The sequence below is a fragment of the Tenrec ecaudatus genome, chromosome 12, assembly GCF_050624435.1.
Source record: "Tenrec ecaudatus isolate mTenEca1 chromosome 12, mTenEca1.hap1, whole genome shotgun sequence".
Taxonomy (NCBI): domain Eukaryota; kingdom Metazoa; phylum Chordata; class Mammalia; order Afrosoricida; family Tenrecidae; genus Tenrec; species Tenrec ecaudatus.
The window spans coordinates 52,157,020-52,179,978 of record NC_134541.1 but is presented as its reverse complement, the minus strand read 5'-3'; the positions used below and the strand labels follow the sequence as shown (position 1 = coordinate 52,179,978).

The 22,959-nt window shown below is 39.9% G+C and overlaps 1 protein-coding gene across 1 annotated transcript in view; it reads left to right on the top strand.

Annotated features, from left to right (window-relative positions):
* Positions 1–22,959, top strand: part of RALGAPA2 (Ral GTPase activating protein catalytic subunit alpha 2) — a 415,476-nt gene that overhangs the window by 125,149 nt on the left and 267,368 nt on the right. Inside the window, exons 14-15 of the mRNA XM_075564042.1 lie at positions 2,153–2,264; positions 11,926–12,163. Of these exons, the coding sequence (XP_075420157.1) occupies positions 2,153–2,264; positions 11,926–12,163 (350 nt within the window). The remainder of the gene's footprint in view (positions 1–2,152; positions 2,265–11,925; positions 12,164–22,959) is intronic.

Genomic DNA, 22,959 nt, shown 5'->3' with positions numbered 1-22,959 from the left:
GGGAGCTTCTGCAGTAGGCATTTTCCCCTCCAGGCGAGCCCCGAGCAACTCACTCTGAGTTAGTGCATCCAAATGATGTCACCTGGGAAAGTTCTCTCTGGTGTCAGTGAATTTTTTCATAAAAGCAGTTTTGCTCTAACCTCGTTTTTTTGTGATGGCTGATTTAAGAAGAGCATGAGGCTGTGAATTTTTGTTTCCTGCTTGGCCGCAGAAACTGTTTTGATGTTGAAATTGATGGCAAACCTTGTGCATTTGGAGTTTGTTCCACCAGGTCAGACTATTTATTAATCAAGCTTTCTATTTAGAGGTTCTGAAAGGATTGCGTAAGTGTGAGACAAAAAAGGCCTGATTTGTGGCAGTTGGGGGACTGGTATTGCCACCCACCACAACAATACACTTGCTTGTGCAGCAAGCACCTGTTTGTGCAGGCATCTCAGTGCGCCAGTTTTGGGTGAAAAATAACATACCTCTTTTTCCCCACACACCTTACTCACCTGACTTCGCTCTATGCAACTTCTTTTTTGCTTCTGTGAATGAAGAGGGACACGAAAGTACAGTGATTTGATGAAGTAGAAGAGGTGAAGGAACAATTAAGGGAGGTGCTGTCAGCCATCCAAACAGAAGGGTTTGAAAAATGTTTCTAAGAATGGAATCACAGATTTGGCAATGTATTAAGTGTAATGGAGAGTACTTTGAAGGTGATAAGATTGCTTTGTAAAAAATATATATAAATACATAGCTTTAGAAAAAAATTCCTTTTTTTTTTTTTTGGCTACTCCCTCACATGCTATGCCAGTTGACCTTGGTGTCTATGGGGACTACGATCCTGAGCATATCCATTTTGTTTTGTTACAATGATGGTAATCTCCACAGTATGTCTGCTCTTCCCATGTTCTCCCTATGTTTACTATTACACTTAGTCCTTCTTCCCTGTCCTACCCGCTTTTTAAATTTTATCTCTGATCATATGTTGTCTTTTTGATACCTGTGGTGCATTGTTGTAATGCATGGTGATATGCTTCATATTGTTCACAAAGGCTGTCAGTTAGACTGAAGGGTAGATCTCTAAGGGCCATAGTCCTAGAAGTTTTACTTGAATATTATTATGTTTCTTGTTCTCATTGTTTGGAAGGGATGCTTTCATATCTCCTTAAGGATCACATAATGTGAGCAGACAATAGTAACCCTTCCGTGTATGGCAGGGACTAGTTATGCACATAGTGGGTGAAAGCTGTCCCCAACTTTATGCAGCCCCCTCTCCCCCGCCTTCTGGTCTTCTGAGTTGCACTAGGCTACATGTATATTGCCAGATCTTACCTGACTTGGTTTATCTTGGAAAAGGTGTGTATTCTCAAAATGTGTGTGTGGTCAAAATGTGTATGTTCAAAATGTGATTTATCTTCCTTTCCCATGTATCCAGAATCCATAGCAGTATATAGGAACAAATAAACAAGTAAAGGGTTCAGTGATGATGTATGCAAACGGAGACTTCAGGGAGGAAAATCAAGTGGAGTTGACTCCAAATAGGGCCTAAAGTCCCTTGAGGTCATAGCATAAGATGTTCAGTGAGATTCAACATGGCATATTGTTGAGAGAACACTTCTAATAGCTGAGATGTGAGAAAAATCTAAAAGAATTACAACTTTTGCTTTCATTCTTTGATTTGGACTAGATCACTCTGTCCATTATTACGTTTTCAGTATAATCCTTTCCCCATAAAATTTGTCTTGCTGTGACACTGACCGCAAAGATCCCAGAATAAGGATAGGGAAATCTTATTTAAAAAATGAAATAACTGAGGTGAAAACTGAAGTTACACATAGTTCAAACAGCCACGAACTATTCCCTGGGTGCCTGTGAGAGAACACAAAGTTAGAGAGCATTTCCCCTCCTTTACTTGTCAAGGGCAGAAGACCAAACTGGGTGGCACCTGCTGCGTCTTGCCTATGGTGGTTGTAAGAAGTGTATTTTCAGAGCTGTTGTACCATGGTAGTTTATTTTGGTAAAAGACTGTATTCATTCATTCAGATTTTTAGTATTTTTAGGTAATACATGATTTCAATATTGCTGAATTCTCAAGAGAATTTCTTGTAACTATTAAGTTAAAGTACTATCGAGATGTGACTGACTGTTTTTGTTTTGGGGGGCCCAGGGAACAGATGCTGCAAATACTACTCAGGATAACAGAAGCTGTGATGCAGAAGCCAAAGGATAAACAAATGAAGGATTTGTTTGCCCAGAGCTTGGCAGGGTTACTGTTTAGGGTAAGTCCTTTTTATTAAAGCACTGTTAACACAAGAAATGAATCAAATTTCACAGCAAATTAGTTTCAGTCATTGAGTTTTAAGTCTAACATGAAAATGACTTTAAACTTCTAGAAATTTAATTAGAAATATTTCTTCTTAGCTTTGTCGTGGACACTATGATCTGTTTTTACAATTAGTGTGGATCTTCTTTGTGTTTCTCGCCTCTCTGTCATCTACTTGCTCTTTAATTTGCCAAAGTTGATAGGAAGATGAAATGAGCTTGGTGATTGGCCAGATAGATTTGAAGACATAAAAAAGGTAAGGGTTAAGTAAGGACATGAGAATAATGTCAAAGAGCAGTCCAAGCTAAAAGCAAAAATGCAGGAGCCGTTAGTGTATAGTAAGACGGCATTTAGAGCCACAGACTGGATGGGGTGGCTAGGGAGAGAAAATGTACAAAAAGATAGTAGGGAGCATGCACATGATTGATGCAGAAGGAGCCCATTAAAGATGCTGGGATGACCAGTGTTAGGAGGAAAACCAAAGAAATGTATATCATAATGCCTGGGGAAAGATGCTGGGTAAGTATAGGCAATTGTCCATTAGCCTTGATAAGATAAGAAACGTACAACTGCCCTCTAGTTCTTTAATGCTTCTTCCCCTCCCACTATCATGACCCTAATTCTACCTTATAAATCCCACTTGACCAGAGCATGAACATGGGGACATATAAAGAGCTGGAAACACAGGGAATCCAGGACAGATAAACCCCTCAGGACCAGTATTGAAAGTAGCCATATCAGGAGGGGAATGGGAAGGTGGGGGGAGAAGGAGGGAACCAATCACAATGATCGAACTATAACCCCATCCCAGGGGGATGGACAACAGAAAGGTGGGTGAAGGGAAACATCGGTCAGTGTAAGACATGAAAAATAATAATTTATATATTATCAAGGGTTTGTGAGAGTGGGAAAAGGAGGGAGAAAATGAGAAGCTGATACCAAGGGCTCAAGTAGAAAGAAAATGTTTTGAAAATGACATCAACAACTGTACAAATGTGTTTTACACAGTGGATGTATGCATGGATTATGCTAAGAGTTGTATGAGCCCCCAATAAAATGATTTTAAAAAGATATAATTGATTAAGAATGTTTTCGGGAAATGTGGCCCACTTGGGGCAGATGGAGAAGAAAAAATGAGAGTTGGCCAGTGGAGATAGCAAGGTTTTGAAGATAGCAAGGTTTTGAAGATAGCAAGGTTTTGAAGATAGCAAGGTTTTGGAGATAGCAAGGTTTTGAAGATAGTAAGGTTTTGAAGATAGCACGGTTTTGTGGGGGAAGTGAAAAAGAGAAATTGGAATAAGGGAGTGAATGGCACCGAAATGCGATGGCATTAAAATATGTGTGTTCACCAGTGGAGGGGGGTTGATATCTGTGGGGGAGAGAAAATATCTGCAAAAGTAAAGTCCCGGATAAGATAAGAAGGCTGGCCTTAAGTCAGAGCATAAAGCCAAGGACATGACTTTTTTCTTGAATCTTACATGGTGAGAATGGTAATGGACATGAGAATGTTAACACAGTTATTGGGAGGAGAAAAAAAAGAGAAGGGCGATAAACTTACCAAGGAAAGTGTAGTTTTTAAAGGGCTCATAGGGCAGAAGGGGATTGCAACATTGCTCTAGAAAAACACGAGTATTTATAGAATGCATACAATTTACGCTGCAGTGTTGAAAGGGAGCATTGTGAAATGTTCTGGGAAAGTGTGGCGTTGTACACAAGCATAGTCATTATGGGTCTGGCCTATGTAATTGGCTAAGAGAAACTGTAATGGCTGGGAGTGATGGTTTCAGGCAAGAAAACCAGGTCCCTTCTTCAATGGACTTGATAGTTTTGAAGTATATCTATTGACAACATACTTAGAAATAGAAATCGGACATTCTTAGTGGATCAGTTTGTCGCGCTGTGCTGGCTTGTGTGTTGCAGTGATGCTGGAAGCTATGTCACTAATACTTCAGATACCAACAAGGTCAGCCAAAGTGGACACTTTCCCGCAGAGCTACAGACTATGAGGAAGGAGTAGACTGTCCACTTCTGAAGAATTAGCTACTGAAAACCGTATGCATACCAGTGGAACATTATCAGATATAGTGCCAAGATTACCAATTTCTGAGAAAATAGCCACGGAAAATCTCAATAATAACAGTGAAAAATTGTATTGACACAGTGACTGCAACAATGGATTCCAACATGACACCAGTTGTGATGGTGACTCGGGACTGCGCTGTTTCTTTCAGTCACTGTTGGTTGCATTTGATTTTATAGTACTTAGCAACAACCTTGATAACGGGGACAGAGAAACTAATGCAAGGGAATTGAAATACAAGGGAAATCTCCCCTTTTTAACAAAGGAGAACTTAACTATTCTTATTTTTAATAGTTTAATATGAATGATATTGGTATTGATTACTTTTCTTAGTTACTGGATCCAACTTTGCTTTTCTGTGGCTCAAAGGTGACATAAGGACATCACCTGATTTAGCTCACTTTGCTGTAGAGTCTCAGTGTTGGCATTGGAGTTTCTGTTCTTGGTGAGACTGGGCTACAAGGGGAGGAACTGAAGCCAGTCTCAGGCTGGTTAGTGGCTGGGCCTAGTTCCTTTCGTTTGTCTAGCCCATCTTCTATTGTGTGTGTTGGAATTAGACAGCTTAAGCAAGCATCTGTTTTGGAGTTGCGTTGTAATTTCTGTTTGTTTTCCATATTGAGGGGGGAAATATCCTCCATTAATGGAGAGCTTTTGCCAAAACTTGAAGAGTTATTTTGAGTTTGTGTTTATTATGTTGGTGGTGTTATTTAGGTAACAGATAGAGCCAGAAGGGTGTTTAAATTAAGACCTAACCATACAATGTCCAAGGCGGATGAAGATTGTGAAGTTAGCTAGTTCTCAGTTCTGACTCTCATGGCTTTGAGCAGACACACTGCCTTCCTGCGTCAGTCCCGTCTTCTCTTTCATGAGAGGGCTGCGGAGTTGTCGTCAGGATTCGAGTGAAATCATTTGATATGTATGAGCGTCTCGCGATTTGCCACGCCCTGTGTGAAATGTGAAGGAAGAGAAAAATATTAAAGGTCTCAGCAGATCTGCTAGCTATCAAGTGGGCATCTCATTAGGATCCTGCCCAAACTGAAATGTTATCTAATTATTGTTCATTTGATCAAGCAGACTGCATATATTTCCACAATACTTGAACTGTTGTCTTCTAATAAAGAGACAGTTAAAGGTGATAGGGATTTTGTTTTGTTTTGTTTTCATTGTAATCTGGGTAAAAGTTAACAAAGCAAATTGAGTGTCTCCTAAACCCTTTATATACACATTTTGCTTTATAGTTTTATCTGCATTTTCCTAAAGGTAACAACATTCTTCCAGCTTCCTCCCTGTGTTCCCTAAATCCAGTTATCTTCCTCACCCCTTCCTACCTTTTGAATGTTGTGTGGGGTCAAATGCTCCCCTTGTGTGGTTAACTATTTTGAGAAGTGCATTCTTTCCTAGTCCGTTAATGTCCCCGTCATAGGCCTATTTGGGTGAAAGTTATCCCCATAGGTGGGCCTAGTTCCATGTTGGAAGGGCATATTGCTACAGTTCCAGGTCTGAAGGGTGTCCAAGGACCACAGTCTTGGAGAATCCTTCCACCAATCTCATCTTCTCCATTTTGCTCTAAACCTTCTGCGGTCCTGATCAGAGCAGCTGGTCGTGTTCTTGTTTCAGGGTGGAGGCTATGATTTGTGTGTCCCATTAGTCCTTTTACTGCTTGTTAACCGGAGTCTTTGATTTTTCTTTGTTTATTTTTCCCCCTCTGGACAGGAAGATTAACCAATAACTGCATCTTAGATGACCACTCTCAAGCTTTTAACACTCAGTCACTATTCATGAGAGTAGGATGTAGAACATTGCCTTTGTGAGTTGTCAGATGGCATTTGATTTAGTGTGAGACTGATCCTAAACCCTCCCCTGCCCCCAACCCTTGCTAAAAATAATGAGAAACCTGGGAGATATAGCATGACTCAGTCCTTGGTGATAGCTTGGTTATGGCTAAGAAGTTTTCATACTTTTGCCCTCTGTTTGCTCTACTGCATACATGAATATATTGATAGCACATGCAAATATACATGTAGACACTCCTCTGTCAAACCTGTGTATGTTTTAGATGGAGTCCCACTAGCCTGACCATACTTGTTGAGTTTGCATGTCTGCCAATGTAGCCACTGGAGATTTTTATTTGTACTGATATTGAAGGATTGTGGATGTGATAAATTTTCCCTGTGTTGTCTGTGCAACTCTTGTGCACATCTCATTGTTTTCCTTTGTCTCCATAATATTTTTCTAGTCTCTACGGTATTGTACTCATATATTTCCTTTTCCTCACCCAAATTAATTGGTGTCTACTATCGATTCAGGGGTTTCTCATCCCCTTGCCATTCCTGGTAACCATAAAAAAAAATGTTTCTTTTCTGCATGTAAACCTTTCCTTGGCTTTTTATACTGATAGCTTCATATAATATTTGTTCTTTTTTTGATTGACCTATTTAACTCAACATAAGGTCCTCTTGTTTCATCCATATTATAAGGTATTTCTCAGGTTTGCCATTCTGTAATGTTGCATAGTATTCCATTTTGTCGATATACCATCATTTTGTTCATTCATTCATTCATTGACAGGCAATTAGGTTATTTCCAACTTTTTTGTTATTGTGACTAATGCTCAATGAACACGAGTATGTGTGTATGTATGTGTGTGTGTGTACATACATGACTCATTTCTCTAGGATATACCTAGTCGTGCAATTGCAGGATTATACAGTATTTCTATGTCTAATTTTCTGGGAAGTGCCATACCATTTTCCATAGTGGTTATACTATTTTATGGTTTGAAAAGTTCTAATCTTTTCAACCCCCACCAGCATTTGTTGTTTTCTTTCTTTTAAAACTTTGCCATTATTGCTGGAGTGAAATGATAGCTCATTGTTATTTTGATTCAAATTTCTAGTGCCTAAGGAATGAGCTCAGGTGGCTCAGTAGGTTAAGCATTCACTTGCAAACCACCAGGTGCTCTGTGGAAGGAAGGTGAAACTGCCAACATTCCTCAAAACGGATAGTCTGGAACCCTACGGAGTGTTCCGACTGTCCTCTGGCATCGCCACTGTGCCTCAGAATCCACACGACGCCAGTGTGTGGGAATAGTTAATGGTGCCTCTTGGCTGCCTGAATGTAGTTTTTGGTGAAGTAGCTATTCATTTTTCTACCCAATTTTTATTGAATTGTCTTTTTCTTGCTGACATGCTAAATTTTTCTATAAACTTTAAAAAGCAATCCTTTGTCAGAGATGCCATTGTCAAAAACATGTTCTCCCAGGGTAGTTTTCTTTTGAACTCTTTCGTGAAGTCTTTTGATATGCATAAGTGTTTAATTGTAAGAGGTTCCAGTCATCTAGTTTATCTTTTGCTGTTGTGCATTTTTAGTTATGCTAGATCGACTATGTCATAAATTGCAACCCCTAAGTTTGTCCCTGTTTTGTCTTTGATGATCTTTATCATTTCAGGTTTACATTTGTACCTTTGCTCTATCTTGAGTTGATTTTTTTTGTATCAGGTGAGATATGTATCTTTTTCCATTATTCTTCAGATGGATGTCCAGTTTTGCCAGTACCATTTGTTAAAAAGAAAGTCTCTTCCTCAGAGTAGATTTTTGTCTTTTGTTATGTATCAGCTGTTCATAATAGATAGGCTTGTTTCCGCATTTTCGTTCTCTTCCCTTGGTGTATGTGTCTGTCTTTGTTCCAGTACAAGGTTGTTGTGACTGTGATGGCTGTCAAGGAGGCTTTGAGATCAAGATGTGAGGCCTCCTACTTTGTTCTTCAGTGATGCTTTCTTTCTCTGGTATTTGTTTACCATTTCTATAAAAGATAGTGCTTGGTTTCTTCATTGCTCTAAAGAATATTTGTGGAAATGGGGATATATATATATATGTATATATATATGCATATATATATATACATATATATATATACACACACACACACACACACACACACACCTGTGGATTGTTGTTGTTAGGTGGCATTACATTGGTTCCAACTAAAAGCAATCATGTGTTCAACAGAACAAGACATTGCCCAGTCTGTGTCAGTCACAGTTGTTCTTCTTGCTATGGACAGTGTCGACATTTTACAATGTTGACTCTTGAAGATAAGAAATTTTAACTTAGTATTAACCTTTTACTTTTTCCCCTGTTTTTATTTTAGCATTTATTTTCTTTTTCTGCTAGTTTATAATCTCAGTTAATAATCTCCTTCAATTGATGGTTCAATTTTTATTAGTTTAAACTATTTACCAATAAGGGAACATCCTTTTCCCATAGAATGATTGTCCTAAGTAATATTGTAATCTGTGGTTAGTGCTAAATATTACCTTGTGCTCAAAATCCTGAAGGTTTTCCACAAACCTTTCTTGAGAAACTCTACTAGGGTTCCAGTTCATGTCTGCATGTTTATTCCAAACAAATAGCTGTGCAACTAGCAGATGGCTGCCAACGAGTTCTTTAAGTAACACATTTCTCTTAGTCTTCGTAGAATGCCGTGGATAAAAGACTACTGAAAAAAAATAAAGCAAAGCAAAGCAAAACTCTCACGACCATCACGTTACTCTCACGATAGACAGTTGCGTGAACAGAACAAGGTTCTGCGTGGTTTCACATCAGAAAAAGTGCGCCTCAGGGTTTCTTCCCCTCACTGTACTCATTCAGTCTGCGTGCTGAGCACATCATCAGAGAACCTGGATTATAAGGGGAAGAATGTGACATCACGGTTGGAGGAAGGTTCATTAGTTACCTGCGGTTTGCTGAAGACACAGCCTTGCTTGCTGAAAGTAAGTAGGACTTGAAGCACTTGCTGGTGTAGATCAGGGGTGTCAGCCTTCAGTATGGATTACAATTCAATGAAAAGACGACCGAAGTACTCACAACTGGACCAACAGGTAGCATCATGATACAGGGAGGAAAGACCGAAGTGGTCAAAAAGAGTTCTTCTTGCTTGGCTCCATAGTCAGTGCTGATGGAATCAACTGCTAGATCCGATGATGCAGTGCATTAGGTAAATCTGCTGCACATGGCTTCTTTTAAGTGTTGAAAAGCAAGGAGGCTGCTTTGAGGACTAAAATGTGCCTGACCCAAGCCATGGTCTTTTCATTTGCCTCATATGCATGTGGAGGCTGAACTTTGAAGAAGAATCAATGCCTGTGAATTATGGTGCTGGCAAAGAATATTGAAAGTACCATGGACTGCTAAAAGGAGAACGTGATCTGTCTTGGAAGAAGGATGACCAGAGTGCCCCTTAGAGGTAAAGATGGCAAGCCGGCTTCTTACATACTGTGGACATGCTCTTCTTGTCAGAAGAGCCCAGGCCCCGGAGAAAGACATCATGCTTGGTAAAGTAGCAGGATAGTAAAAAGGAGGAAGACTTTCAAGAAGGTGGTTGACACCATGGCTGAGTCAGTGGGCTCAACCATAAGAATAATTGTGAGGTGGAGTAAGACTAGGCAGTGTTTGTTCTGTTGTACACGTGGTCACTATGAGTTGGAAATGACTAAATGGCACATACTAACAACAATAAAGCATTGTTCAAAATCAGCTACCTCAAAGAGTTTAGTCTATAAATCTTTTAATTAAGAGTGAAGCTTAATGAAGAAGATTTAGTGGACCAAATTGTAACTAGAGAAGAGTCTTAGATTTACTGATATGCTTCTAAAAGCCAAACTCAGTCAAAACAATGTGTTTCAAGGAGTTTCCTGGGCCAGTTCAATTCAAGGCTGTGTAATTAACTCACACACTTATGGTGACTACTTTTTTGAATTCCTAAAAGGTAAACGTGATAGATTATTTTTCTCTAAGGATATGGAGTAATCTTGGGAGCTTATTGGGGAGAAAATATCCTTGGAAACTTTCATGAGACAAAGACCAAGAAAATAACACTGAGGATTTCCCCCCAATCACAACAGTACACCTGCTCATTCTTCAAGAGTAAGAAAGGCTGTCCTAAGAAACTTATCACAAACACTCTTCATCCCCGATCTGACCCCTTCAGACCTATTTTTGCTCACAGGACCTAAAAAGAGCATGATTTAAGTCCCTTAGTAATGGCAAATCTGCTGTTTTGATGTGGTATAAATCAAAGTGTATAGAATTCTTTGGGTGGGGGGTGGAAATTAGAAAATGGTAACACTCTTTTCATAAGCGAGTAGACCCAGATGCAGACTGTGTCAAGAAAGAACCAGCCTCATCTTTGAATATGTTTTGTGTAATAAAGGCTTCTATAATTGGATAGCAATATTTTTACTCAGTCCTCTGTGTGTGCTGGTGTGTATGTATGCATATGTGTGTATGTATGCACACATATGCATTGTGTAATTTCCCATAACTTGTTGCTATCAAGTCAATTCTGGCTCATAGTTACCTTATAAAGAAATCTCACTGCCTTCCGTGATAGTCTGTCTTAGAACTATCCTATAGGGCAAGGTAGAACTGGAGAGTATAAAGAGCTCAAGGGTTTGGGGGACTGGAAGGCTCTCTCAGAGTGGCTGATGGTTTCAAACTACTGACCTTGTTAGCAACCCAATGCATAACCATTATGCCACCAGGGCTCCTGTAGTGACCTGATAGGGGGGGAGGTCAAACTGCCCCATATGATTTCTAAGGCTTTAGTGTCTATAGAAGCTCATTGCCACGTCTTTCTCTCGTGAAGCTGTAGTGGGATGAAACTGCTGACCTTGCGTTTGCAACCTGTGATTAAGTGCTGCGTCACCAGTGCTTCATTGGCAAAAAGACAGAGGTATAGAAAAAGCAAAAGGCAGAGCAGTTGACTGGTAATTGACTGGGAGTTGAGGAAGGGGAGATGCAGTGTGGAATATTCGTCCAAGAATAGGGAAAGAAAAAGGTTTTAGATAGAGTGTGAAATCTGAGCACAAGAAACTTTTGTTAGTACTTTCAGGTTGAGGAAGAACTGAGCATGCTTAAATGCCGATGGGGAAGACCTGGAGAAAGAGGAGAGGAAAGAGATAAAGAAGGGGTGGGTTTACTAGAAACACAGTATCTGTGAAGAAGAGGTCCAGAGCACAGATGAGGAACTGATGTAGACAACCGGGAACCTTTTTTTGATTACAGCAAGAAGGTGAAGAGAAGCTAGATCTGAATGTGACAAGAATGTGGGTCTCTTTGAAGGTGGAGTGCTCATTTCATGGTTTCCCTTCTCCATACAACCTGCCAATCATTTATTTCTTAAAATTTTGGAAGACGCATTTGTGGAGAGGGGTTTATGTAATCGAGGAGGAGGTTTAAAGCAGTCACTCTAGAGAGTGAAGAGCTTTCTTAAGAATAAGAGTTGGAGTCTGAGGGCTTGCTCCTCTCTCTTCATAAAGCCAGACCAGCCATAGTCACTAGAGAGATAATTAATGATGTTCTTTACCTAAAGCAGTACGGTAACTACTGCACAATACCCAAGTAATGACAATCTGAAGGAAAATAATTTTTAAACGCAGTTTTAACTTGTCACTTTATTAACAGTAATTTAAAATATATTGTTAAATGTTACAATTCCTGAAAATTCAGTTAAATGAATGCTCTTGTTGGTTTACTTTAGACACTCATCGTTGCGTGGATTCGAGCAAACCTCTGTGTGTATATTTCTCGAGAGCTCTGGGACGACTTTCTTGGTGTGCTCTCTTCCCTAACGGAATGGGAAGAGCTCGTACATGAATGGGCTAACATCATGGACTCCTTAACAGCAGTGCTCGCAAAAACCGTTTACGGGGTTGAGATGACAAACCTACCTCTGGATAAATTAAGTGAACAAAAGGAGAAGAAGCAGAGAGCCAAAGGTATTTCCAGTCTCTTAGGCTTAAACCTATTGTCTGGGATGAAGGTGGGATGTGCATTTACACATCTAAGCAATCAATGGATGAAGTATAATAATGGACTGAACCAGTCCATAGATGGTATTTTTGAAAGGTGGTAATAGGCTGTCTCATATTATTATGTCTCCTTAATGAGGATGATGAGTTGCTGAAGAGGCTGTGGAAAAAGGATGTTGAAGAAGTAGTTGTACTAGTAACAGCATCAGCAGTAATAATAGCTAATGCTTTTTATATATAATCTCTATTCCCTCTCATACTATCCGTATGAAGTAGATACTATTATCATTGCCATGCTACACACAGAAACTGAAGTATAGAATTCAAAGCAATTGCATCCTTCAAAGACACATAACCAAGAAGTGACAAAAACCCTACACTGTAGCGATCTACTGCCTCCCTAGGCAACATTCTCTAAGATGAGAGCCATTTAGCTTTGTTCTGCTTCTGGGTAAAATATTGCATTAAAAGACCTGGAGTCAGATCAAGTTGGAAAAGTATTAGTGGCGGTTTCTTTTGAGGGGTCAGTTTGGTAGCCCCCTGGACTTCATTACAATTTTAGGAACCATGACACAGGTCTTAAATTAATACCTTTGTTTTCTTTCTTTTTTTCTACAGCTTTTTATTGTGTATTTAGTGGAGGCTTTCAGAGCAAATCCGTTTCCCATCCAACAATTCATACACAGTTTGTTCATGCCATTGATTGCAATCCACATAACATCATTTATCTCATTTTATCCATGTGCTTTCTCTTTCTCCTTCTTTCCTCGCCCTTCCTGCCTTCTGAACTTTTTCTTGAGTAGATGTTTCCCTGTGATCTCAAAGGGTTGGTTATTCTAATGAGTGCATGCGTCCTCAGTGTGATAGTTTACCTTATAGACCTGTCTTTTGTTAAACTGGAAATTGAAACAAGGGGATAAGTTCGGTTCCAATCCATAGTTCGACTAGTTTCTACCAGACCTGTAAGTGTGGTCTTATGCTATGAGATTAACTTTTGTTCCTCATTTTTGGGTCCCGCTTTATTAAAGACTTCTAATCCCTTTCTGAATGGTTGGAATCAACAGCTGAGCACCATCTAGATCTTCTGGTCTCTGGGTGGTAGAAGCTGAGATGTGTGCTATGCAGCTTGGTTTCCGTTATGCTTCAATTTTCCTTTTCACTTTTCTTTACTCTGGAAGAGGAGAAGCCAACAGTTGCATCTTAAGTGATTGCGCACAGATTTTAAGATCCAGGGACAATTCACCAAAGTAGGAGTTAGAACATTGGCTTCATGAAATATGTTATGCCAATTAATAGTGACATCCCACAAGACATTGAACCTGTGTCCCTAGGCCCAGTGACTCATTTCCTCAAGGTGTTTGGTTATGGATAAGAATTTTTCATAACTTCACCCTTGCATGCTTGGATATATTTGTAGGGTAGGTAAATACATATGTAGAAAATCCTCTGTCAAATCTGTAGACATTTGTGGGCATGCTCCCATTCTCATTCCCACTCCTGCTCAGCCAGCATATCTGTCTGTGCGTCCGTTTGTAAATTAATGTTAGTTATTGCAGGATTATGTGTATAATAGTATTTACCTCTTCTACAGCTCCTGGTGTCTTTCATTGCCTTCGTTACTTTTTGCTGACCTTTATTTTGTTATATATTGCTTTTCCTTTCATACAAGTTTTATGTATCTGCCATCTGCTTTCTGATTTACACCCTCCCACTCTTGGTAACCCAAACATTATGTTTCTGTGTGAAAATCTTGTCTTTGCCTTTTATAATAGATGTCTCATGTAGTGTTTGTCATTTTGTGATAGGCTTACTTCACTGAGCATAATAACCTCTAGGCTTATCCATGTTGTGAGATGTTTCCCAGATTCATTGTTATTCTTTTTTAAAATCATTTTATTGAGGGCTTGTATAACTCTTTTTTTAAAACAATTTATTAGGGGCTCATACAGCTCTTATCACAGTCCATACATATACATACATCAATTGTATAAAGCACATCTGTACATTCTTTGCCCTAATCATTTTCTTTTTTTTCCTCCTCTTTTATATTTTTACATTTTATTAGGGACTCATACAACTCTTCTCACAATCCATACATATATCCATTGTGTGTCAAGCACATTTGTACATTTTTTGCCATCATCATTCTCAAAACATTTGCTTTATGCTTGAGCCCTTGGTATCAGCTCCTCATTTTCCCCTCCCTCCCCACTCCCCACTCCCCACTCCCTCATGAACCCTTGATAATTTATAAATTATCATTATTTTGTCATATCTTATACTGTCCGATGTCTGTCTTCACACACTTTTCTGTTGTCTGTCCCCCGGCGAGGAGATTATATATAGATCCTTATAATCAGTTCCTCCTTTCTCCCCCACCTTACTTCCATCCTCCTGGTATCACCACTCTCACCACTGTTCCTGAAGGGATCATCTGTCCTAGATTCCCTGTGATTCCGGTTACTATCTGTACCAGTGTACATCCTCTGGTCTAGCTGGATTAGTAAGATAGGAGTGGAATCCTGATAGTGGGGAAGGGAGGAAATATTTAAGCACTAGAGGAAAGTTGTATGTTTCATCGTTGCTACATTCCACCCTGAGTGGCTCATCTCCTCCCCACAACCCTTCTATAAGGGGAAGACCAGTTGCCTACAGATGGGTCTTGGGTCCCCAATCCACAGCCCCCTTCATTCAAAATTATGTGATTTTTTGTTTTTTGATGCCTGATAACTGAACTCTTCGACACCCCGTGATCACACAGGCTGGTGTGTTTCTTCCATGTGGGCTGTGTTGCTTCTGAGCTAGATGGCTGCTTGTTTACCTTCAAGCCTTTAAGACCCCAGATGCTATATCTTATGATAGCTGGGCACCATCAGCTTTTTGCACCACATTTGCTTATGCACACATTTGTCTTCAGCGATCGTGTCCGGAAGGTGAGCATCATGGAATGCCCGGTTAGTAGAACAAAGTGTTCTTGCATTGATGAAATATTTGAATGGAGGCCCAATGTCCATCTGCTATTTCTATACCAAATCGATACATATATACATGTAGATCTATTTCTCCATTATCATATATAAATATATAGACATGTACATGCCTGTGTTTAGACCTCTACAAATGCTCTTTGCCTCCTAGTTCTTTCCTCTATTTTCTTTTACTTTCCTCTTGCCCTACTATCATGCTCAGCCTTCATTTGGGTTTCAGTAATTCCTCTCGGTTGCATTGCCCTTGATCAATCCCTAACAGGCCTCTTACACTCTCCTTGCCACTGAATTTTGGATCACTTGTTGTTCCCTTGTCCCTGGGTTGGTTAACACCACTTCCTTTTCCCTCACCTCCCCTTCTCCCATGTCCCCCCAGAACCATTGGTCCCATTGTGTTCTCCTCCAGATTGTTTATCCAGCCTATCTTATCTAGATAGACCTTCAGAGATAATAATATGCACAAAAAACCAAGACAGAGCAATATAACGACAACAACCAAAAAAAAAAAAAGACAAAAAAAGAAAAGCCTATAATTAGTACAGGGTCTGCTTGTTGACCTTTCGGAGTGTTTTCCAGTTGAGTCTGATGGGGTGCCACACCCTGGCCCCAAGTCTATTTTTGGTACTCCCTCGGGACTTCCTTGCTCTGCTATCCTTGCTGTTCTGTTGCACGCCCTTAGTGTTTTGCCTTGGTGTGTTGGGGTCAGATTGGGTGCAATTCCCACATTGTGTCTCCACTGTTGTCCCCTGTAGGGCTATGGATCAGTGAGGCGTGTCGTATCTGGCAGTGGGGCCAACCTTATGGTCTTCTCTATGCATTGGCTGCTCTGAGTGGGAATATTGTCCTCAAGGCTTGGTGGGCCAGGATGTGCTCCACTCTCTCTTCCTCCCCCTTCATTTGTTCCCATGTGCTCTGGTCAGACATGTCCCTCTCGCTGAGCTGGGGCTTCAGTGCTGTCCTCTGAAGTAAATGCTTCTGGAGGGAGAGGGGCAGCAGTCCACTTAGTTGGGATTGGGACCAGACCCTCAGACCTCTCTACTGGTTCCCTGCTTCATGCCAGTATGTTGCATTCACATCTTCAAGCACAGGGTTGAAGTCTGGTCCCTCTTTTCCTGTGGAGATATAAACAATACCCTTCCCATTGGGTGGGTTAGCGTCCTTTTCTCCCACTACCCATTTCTCTCTTTTTTCTTTTTCCCCTCCTTTCTAGTTGGCTACAATATGTATTCCTGGATTTAGTCTGGCCCCTGCCACACTACATGGATATCACCTCAGGAATGTTTGTATACAGTAGCTTTTTCCCTGTGCCCCTTTTGCATTTTTTTTTAAAGCTTACCTCAACAGTCTCATGTTATACTTGTCCTTTTGTGCTTGGCTTACTTCACTTAGAATAATTTCCTCCAGTTCTTCCCATGTGGTGATATGCTTCACACATTCGTCACTGATTTTTAGGGATGCATTGTACTGCATTATATCTATGTACCACAGTTTTTAAATCCATTCATCTGTTAATGGAAATTTGGGTTGTTTCCAACTCCTTGCAATTGTGAATTGTGCTGTGATGAACATTGGAGCACAGATGTCTGGCCGTGGTTTGTTTCTTGCCTCTTCTGGGTATATGCCCAGTAGGGGATTGCTGGGTCATATGGTAGCTCAATTTCCATCTGTTTTGGATATCACCAAATAGATTTCTATAGTGGCTGTACAAACCTATTGGACCACCAGCAGTGGGTGAGAGTACCTATCTCACCACAGCCCCTCCAACACTTGTTACTTTCTGATTTTTTTTGAATGGGCTGTCTTTGAGGGTGTTAGGTGGTCTCTCTTGGTTGTTTTAATTTGCATTTCTCTTATGGTTAATGATTGGGAACATTTTCTCATATGTTTGTTGGCCATTCAGATTTCTGCCCCTGTGAAACTTCTGTTCAGGTCCTGTGCCCACCTCCTCAGTGGACAGTTAGTTTTTTTCTTACTGTAAGCTTGCAAAGTCTTATAGATTTTAGTAATAAGGCCTTTGTCTGATGTGTCATTGCTGAAGATGTTTTCCCAGTTGGTAAGCTCTCTTATTACTCTCTTGGTGAATTCTTTCAATGTACACAGGTGTTTTATCTCTGTATGTCCCACTTGTCAATTTGTGCTTCCTCTGTGTTTAGGTCTTTCCCTATTTCCGATAGTCTATGTTTTCCCTGTGCCAACTTTCTCAGGTTTGTCCCAATTCCTTCATTAATGGCCCTAATTGTTTGGGGTTTTACCTCAAGGTCTGTGATCCGCCTTGAGTTTATTCTTGTGTGTGGGGTGAGGTAAGGGTCTTGCTTCACTTTTCTGCAGGTAGATATCCATTTTTCCAGCACCATTTGAAGAGGGCATCTGCTTTCCATTTGATACATTTTGGAACCTTATCAAAAATAAGTTGCCTGTATTCAGATGTTTTTATTTCTGGATCTTCAACTCTTTTCCATTGGTCTGAATATCTGTCGTTATACAGTACCACACTGTTTTGACCCCTGTGGCCATATAATACGTGCTAAAGTCAGGTAGAGCAAGCCCTCCCACTTTGTCCTTCTTCTTGTCCTCTGCTAACTAGAGGCTTCTTCCCTCCTATATGAAGTTGGTAATCAGTTTTTCCAATTCTTTGAAGAAGGATGATGGTATTTGTATAGGGATAGAACTAAACTTATATAGTTCCTTGGGCAGACCTGACATCTTTACCATATTGATTCTTCCAATCCACAAGCATGGGATATTCTTATATTTGTTGACGTCATTCTTGGTTTCTTGTAATAGTGTTGTATAATTTTCCTCATAGAAATCTTGAGTGTTTTTAGCCAGGTATATCCCTAGGTAGTTCAATTTGTGTTTGGCTATTGTAAAGGATACTACCTTTTTAAATGCCTCTTCTGTGGTCTTGTCTGATGTGTATAGCAGTCCAATAGACTTCTGTGTGTTGATCTTGTATCCTGCTACTCTGGCATATTCCTGTATCGCTTCCAACACTACACTTGTAGAGATTAGGGGATTTTTGATGTACAAACTAATATCATCATCAAATAATGATAGTTTCGCCTCTTCCTTCCCCAGATGAATACCTTTGATGTCTCTTCTGTGTCTTATGTTTGTAGCTAGGACCTCCAGTACAATGTTATATAGGAGTGGGTAAATGGGGCATCCTTTTCTGGTCCCCTTTTTCAGTGGAATTGTTTTAATCTTTTATCTATTGAGTACCACATTTTCTGTTGTTTTTTCATATATAGCTTATATAATATTGAGGAATTTTACTTCTGTTCCTATCTTCCTGAGAGTCTTCAAAAGAAATGGATGTTGGATGTTGTCAAATGCTTTTTCCACATCCATCAATATTATCATGTGGTTCTTATAATTGTTCCTGTCAATCTGGTGACTATTGCTAATGGTTTTTTGTATGTTAAACCATCCCTGTATAACTGGTATGAATTTCACTTGGTCATGGTGAATTTTTTTTATGCTTTTGTATTCTTTTGGTCTGTAATTTGTTTAATATTTTTGCATCAATGTTCCTGAGGGATATTGGTCTGTAGTTCTCAATTCTTGTGGGATCTTTGCCCGCTTTTGGTATCAGAGTTATGCGAGCTTCATAGAAAGAGTTTGGGAGTTTTCCGTCTTTTTCTATGTTATGGAAGAGTTTGTGTAGGATTGGTGTCAGTTCTTCCCTGAATATTTGGTAGAATTCTTCTGTGAAGCCATCTGGCCTGGGGGATTTTTTTTTTTTTGTTGGTAATCCCTTGATAACCTTATCTATTTCTTCTACTGCTATGGGGCTCTTGAGGTTCTTGACATCCATCTGGGATAGTATAGGGAAGGATTGTGTTTCCAAGTATTTGTCCATGTCTTTCAAGTTGTTTAATTCATTAGAGTATAGGTCTTCATAGTATTGTATAGTTATCCTTTTGGTTTCAATAGGATCCATTGTAATGTCCTCTGTTTAATCTTTCAACCTTGCAATTGGTATTTGTTCCTTCCTTTCTTTGGTTAGGTTTGCCAGTAGTCTATCAGTTCTGTTAATCTTTTTAAAGAACCAAATTTTAGCTGCATTAACTTTTTCCATAGTTTTCTTTTTTCCCTCTCTCATATGTAAGGTCTGATTTTTATTGCTTCTTTCCTTTTGCTATTAGTAGGATTGTTATGTTGACTCTGCTCTAATTGGTGTAAGTTTTGTGCCAGTGTATCAACCCCAAGTCTCCCTTCTTTTTTCATGTGTGCATTTATTGCTACCAGCTTTCCTCTGATAAATGCCTTTGCTGTAGCCCAAAGGTTTTGGTACATAATATTTTCATTCTCATTGGTTTCTAGAAACTTCTTGATTCCATCAATGATCTGGGCCAATAACCACTCATTTTTCATTGGAGAATTATTCATCCTTCAAATGTTTGCCCTTGTTTTCGTCATCGTCCTGTTGATTCCTTATGGAACAGTGATCAGAGAGAAAAGTCTTTGTAATCTCTATGTGCTTGAATTTACTCAGGTTCAACTTGAGTATGTTCCTTGTGGCCTTGAAAAGAATGTGAATATTTTGCATTTGGGTGAGTGAAACATTCCAAAAATATATATCAAGTCAGGTTGTCCGATTGTGTTGTTTAGATCTGTAGCCTTCTTATTGAGTTTCTTCCCCAGTGATCTGTTTTTTCAGAGTGGTGTATTAAAGTCATCAACTATAATTGTTGAGCCTGTAATTTCTTTTTTTCATCTTTTGGAGTGTTTACTTTATGAATTTCATGGGTCTTTCATTGGACACATATATATTTATTATGTTCAGTGGTTCTTGGTCTACTGTTCCCTTGAGCATTACATAGTGCCCCTCCTTTTCCCTTGTTATGGCTTGTACCTTGAGGTCAATTTTGTCAAGTATTAAGATCATTGCCCATGCTTTTTTTGCATTGCCATTTGCTTGGTATATTTTCCTCCATCCTTTAATTCTCAACCTGTTTTTGTCTGCATTCTTGAGATGTGTATCCTGCAGGCAGCAGATCGATGGGTTATGTTTTCTGAGCCAGTCTGTTAGCCTCTGCCTTTTAATGCCTGAGTTCGGGCCATTTATATTCAGTGTTATTACATCCATATGGACTCTGTGATGTCATCTTGTACCTTTTGTGTTGGAGGTTTTCCTACCTATCTTATAAGTTTGGGTTGTGTGTATGTGGTTCATGCCTACTTTCCACTATTGAGCCAATGCTATCTTGTGGGTTCTCGCCCAATGGGTGGAGTTGTATGTGATGGTCTCTTATTTGCATTCAGCGTGTATTGATTTTCTGCCCATACTGTATTGGCAAGGATCTTTTGTAGGCCTGGGTTTCTTTTTATGTATTCTTTGAGTTTGCCTTGTCTGGGAAGACTCATAACTTCTTCATCTATCTTAATAGATAATTTGGCCGAGTATAGTATTCTTGGGTTTGCATTATTTTCTTTCAGTTTTTGGAATATGTTACTCCATTCCCTCCTCTTCTTCATTGTGTTCACTGATTGGTCTGAACTACTCTTATTTGGGTACCTTTATAAGTGACTATTTGTTTTTCCCTAGCTGCTACTGTGATTTCCTTTTCCTCATAGTTGGATAATTTAACTATTATGTGTCTTGGTGACTTCTTCTTAGGGTTTAGTCTGGTGGGTGTACTTTCAGCCTCCTGAATGGTTGCCTGATTTTCATTTATTAAGTCGTGGAAGTTTTCTTTTAAGAATTCCCTCCCTATTTTCACTGTTGACTTCTTTGTTGTATCTTTTTATAGTAGTCAAATTATTTTAATATTGTTGCTCCTCATAGCATCAGATATGGCTCTCAGATTTTCTTGAGATTCTCTGATTGTCTTATTTGACTGATTTTCCCCTTTGCTGAGGTCTTATTGGTTATCCTCTAGGTTAAGGGGGTCAATCTCAATTAAAACATGGGCCATTAGGTGCAATAGGCAAGATTCACATGGGCCACATCATATTTACAAATTTTGTTAAATTTATATTTTGAAGTGAGGATTCAGGAATATGGATAGGACAATTAAAACACTATGTAATTGCTTTTATTTAAACATTTATTTTATTTAATGCATTTATAAAATTAAATTATTCATTTTACCCCAAACTTGCCAGTGCTTTCCTCCTACTAATTTTCACTTGCCTCTTGTTGTGACCAGAAAATATAACAAAGTAAGTAATAAAAAAACACAAAATGTTGGACAGAGTATTGGCTTCCCTCCAAAAATGTTAACTAGCGCTGCCACTAGGTATGATTCATAACAGCACAACCCAGAGTGTTCTTTTGAACATTTTCACTATTTGGATCTTTTACATTACATCACACTGAAAGTGGCAGACATTTCACTTCCATATGTCGCCAGAACTGAGTCAGATCGTTTATACACATCCACAGCTCTCTCCACCCCCACAGGAAAGGCACGGACCACATGTATACTTGTCTTCAGGATTTAAAGGGTTAACGAGGGAATTGTGTGTACGATATTGCCTCAATATCCCCTAAGCACTATTTTCTTCATAATAATTTTTTTCTATTCTTATTTTATTTCAGAGCATCATGGGCCACAAAAAATTACCTTGGGGCTGCATGTGGCCCCCAGGCCACCAGTTTGACACCCCTCCTCTAGGTCACTGGTGCAATCTCGGCCTCCTCAAGTCTTTTGCCACTGGATTTTATTTCATCCCTTAAGTCTTGTATTTTCCTTTGGTGCATTGCCTTTATCTCCTCTATCATTTTCTTTTCCTGTATTGCTTCCCTCATATTGTGTATGACTCCAAGCAGCCTTCTGAAAGTTTCTTTCTATGGAAGGTCAATATCTGCTTCTTCTGTGTGCACCATTATTTTCACGACTTCTTCCAGCATTGTCTTCTGTTTCTCCTGATTTTATGTTGAGGCTGTTTGGTCTGGTTGCTGTTTACCTGTTGTTTTAGAGGAGTCTGGAGCCATCTTCCAGAGTTGAAGAGCACTAGGCTCTCTCTTGCAGGACTCATATGAGTGCTTCTATGAACTACCTGCAGGTAGCTGCACTTGGGGGTTCACGCAACTGCTGTATCTTCCTGTAGATTCACTCTTACCCTAGCTGACCAGTATTCTGTTATTTGGAATGTGAGTTGGATAGTCCTCTCATGGGACACTGATTGGGTGGTTGTGGGCCCACAAGGGTGGCATTTCAGTGTCTAATTTCTAAGTAAGTTGTAGTGATTTGTATCACAGTCCTTGGAGTGCCTCTGGTGGTGTGCCGTGTTTCCTTCTTCTACTGGAGCGTCTAGGAGAGCATGTGGGTGTACCCTCCTTGGTACAGAACACCGTATCTGGCAGATGGAATTACCCTAGTCAGCGAGATCGCCGTGTAGGTTGGGCAGATGTTCCTGCAGCAGCGTGGAGCACTACTAATGGCGGGCAGGAGTTCCCCCAGTCACTTGTGCCTCAGAGTGTTGGCTGGAGATTCCCCAGCCATTTGTAATGGAAATTCCCCAGCACTTGGGGTATGGAGGAGGACTTGCGTGATTTCCCCAGCTGCATGGAAAACCAACAAGTGTGGGCGGGATCTCCCCCTGTTGGGCCATTAGAGGTGACCCAGTGGTGGGCAGTGGCCTGGAGGCTGGTAGTGGCTTGTTAAAGGAAAGAGAGGGTGAAGAGAAGAAAAAGAGATAGTAAGGATAAAACAAAAGTGAGCAAAAATATCAAACTATCACCTACCGAAACAAAAAGATGCAAAGACAAAAGTAAAAACATTCACAAGAAAAAGAAAGCACACACAAAAAAAGGAAAACTGAATC